This window comes from Convolutriloba macropyga, unplaced genomic scaffold (genome assembly GCF_964194025.1).
Source record: "Convolutriloba macropyga unplaced genomic scaffold, txConMacr16.3 SCAFFOLD_6472, whole genome shotgun sequence".
NCBI lineage: Eukaryota > Metazoa > Xenacoelomorpha > Acoela > Convolutidae > Convolutriloba > Convolutriloba macropyga.
The window spans coordinates 1,169-3,056 of NW_027452413.1; the positions used below are offsets into that span (position 1 = coordinate 1,169).

Consider the following 1,888-nt stretch of genomic DNA (forward strand, 5'->3'; position numbering starts at 1 on the left):
CGCCTAGGAACCAGTACTAACCCGGAGGTTGGGGACAGAGCAAATCAGCACTGAATCAGTCTAAAGAAATTCTGTTTTTCTGGCTGGCCATCAATCTGTTCATATGAGGCCTGGTGATTGATAAGTTTAAAACCTTGCAAGAATCCTGTAGGAAATCGTGCGAGGAAAGTTTCTTGTAAGAATTGAATCTATCTTGCAAGATTCTTTCAAGATTTTGAATCCACACTTTTTTATGACCTGATTCCAGGAGCCGATTGGTTGAGCTGAAATATGAAGGATGAAGAATAAATAGTAGATACTGTGTTGGAAAGCTGTCTCAAGTCCCGTTAAAAACCGACTTCGAGATTTGTTCAGTAAGTTCTTTTTTTCTTACCTTAAATTAATATTTTCATTTCCAAAAAAAATATATTTTTTTCTTACCCTCCTTTTTCCCTGGTTTGGACAGGCAGTGGCGGACTGGATTAATCCAATCGACAATGAGGTATAACGACCAAAAAGCTGGACCATGTCTGGTTGTGTCTGCTCATTAAGAACCTCAACCAGGAAATTAAAGAAAAACAGAGAAACAGAAAAAACAGTTACGAAATTAAAATATATTATGATTTCGAAGTTAAAATAACAGTTTTGCCGATTGCAGTTTTTGATTTAAATCGACTGAGAGTGACAAAATTTGTGACGCACATAATCAAATAGACCAATAAATGAGCAATTACAGTTCCTTCGTAGCCAAATTTATCAAAAACGACCCCTCCAATAATAGCAGCCCCGAAACACCTGCCTCCCATGTAACAAATGCTACAATTCCATGCGCACATTATTACACGGTACCCTTTATTCGAGTCGTTCGGCGAATATAAAGCAAATATATCGTCAATAACGACACTTTCTGAGATCCAGACGGCTGTGCTGCAATAGCCCAGGCAGATTAGAGACACGATCAATGATGTCTGGGTAATAATTTGCCAATTTTCTATATATTCTGCTTCTAAATACGTCAATATTCCCATTATAGTGCACCCTATTAACCCTATAAGTGGGGTGGTCACAAATACTGCCCATAACATTCCTTTCGTAACAATGAAGCCAATAAATGGCGATAGAATCATGGCAGTCATCGGAAAAATAATAAAGTAGTATTGAATGATTTGAGGATCAATTTGAAATGTGTTTGTGAGAAAAGGTTCCAAGAACACGCGAAATAAACCCTGGGTAACTGCAATTCCTAAGGAAGGGAAAACCTGTTTCTTTCCTTTTCACAGACACTGGCTATATCACTGTGATAGCCAGTCGGTTGATACGTTTTAATATTGGGGCAAAGTCTATGAATTATTAAAAATTGTTTAGATTGTAGATCCGCCTTTTTTCAAATAAAAAACAGGATAATTTTTGCGTAGTAAAATACCAAAAAATTTAAAACTATCATGTATTTAATCATTTTTGATTCAAAAACAAAGCCTTCCCGGGTTGGCCCCATAATTCAAAAAGTTATAAAAATTACAATTTGATGTTATGGCGTCTATCAGAAAATGAAAGTTGTGATTTAATAAATTTTAAAAGAAATCAAGAATAGGGCTAAAACAATGGCAAATAAAGTGTTTTGAAAAATTAGTGAGAAAAATGTCGGAAACTATTACTTTTCAGTGACACCGTATTTAAAAGTTGTATGAAAAAGTTGTAGTCACAGAATTTTATACAAAACAAAAAACTTTTGCAAACCTAAAAATTAGACATCAGAATAGTGAGATGTTTTAGAAATTGCTTATTCTACGATCAGCTGAAATCTGGGCCTCAGATGACTAATGTTTGCTTTATGTTATGGAGTTGTAGTCATAAAACTTTATAGAGCAAAAATAAAATTGAGTGCTTGTTACCAGCCGATTTTAAGGTA

General features: G+C 35.0%; 1 protein-coding gene across 1 annotated transcript; it reads right to left on the reverse strand.

The window, feature by feature from the left end:
• Positions 1–578: 578 nt before the first annotated feature.
• On the reverse strand, positions 579–1,249 carry LOC142357465 (uncharacterized; the record flags this gene model as incomplete). The annotated part of the gene is made up of 1 exon (XM_075409077.1): positions 579–1,249. A coding segment is annotated over one exon (653 nt), but the record flags the coding sequence as incomplete, so codon positions are not given.
• Positions 1,250–1,888: the final 639 nt, after the last annotated feature.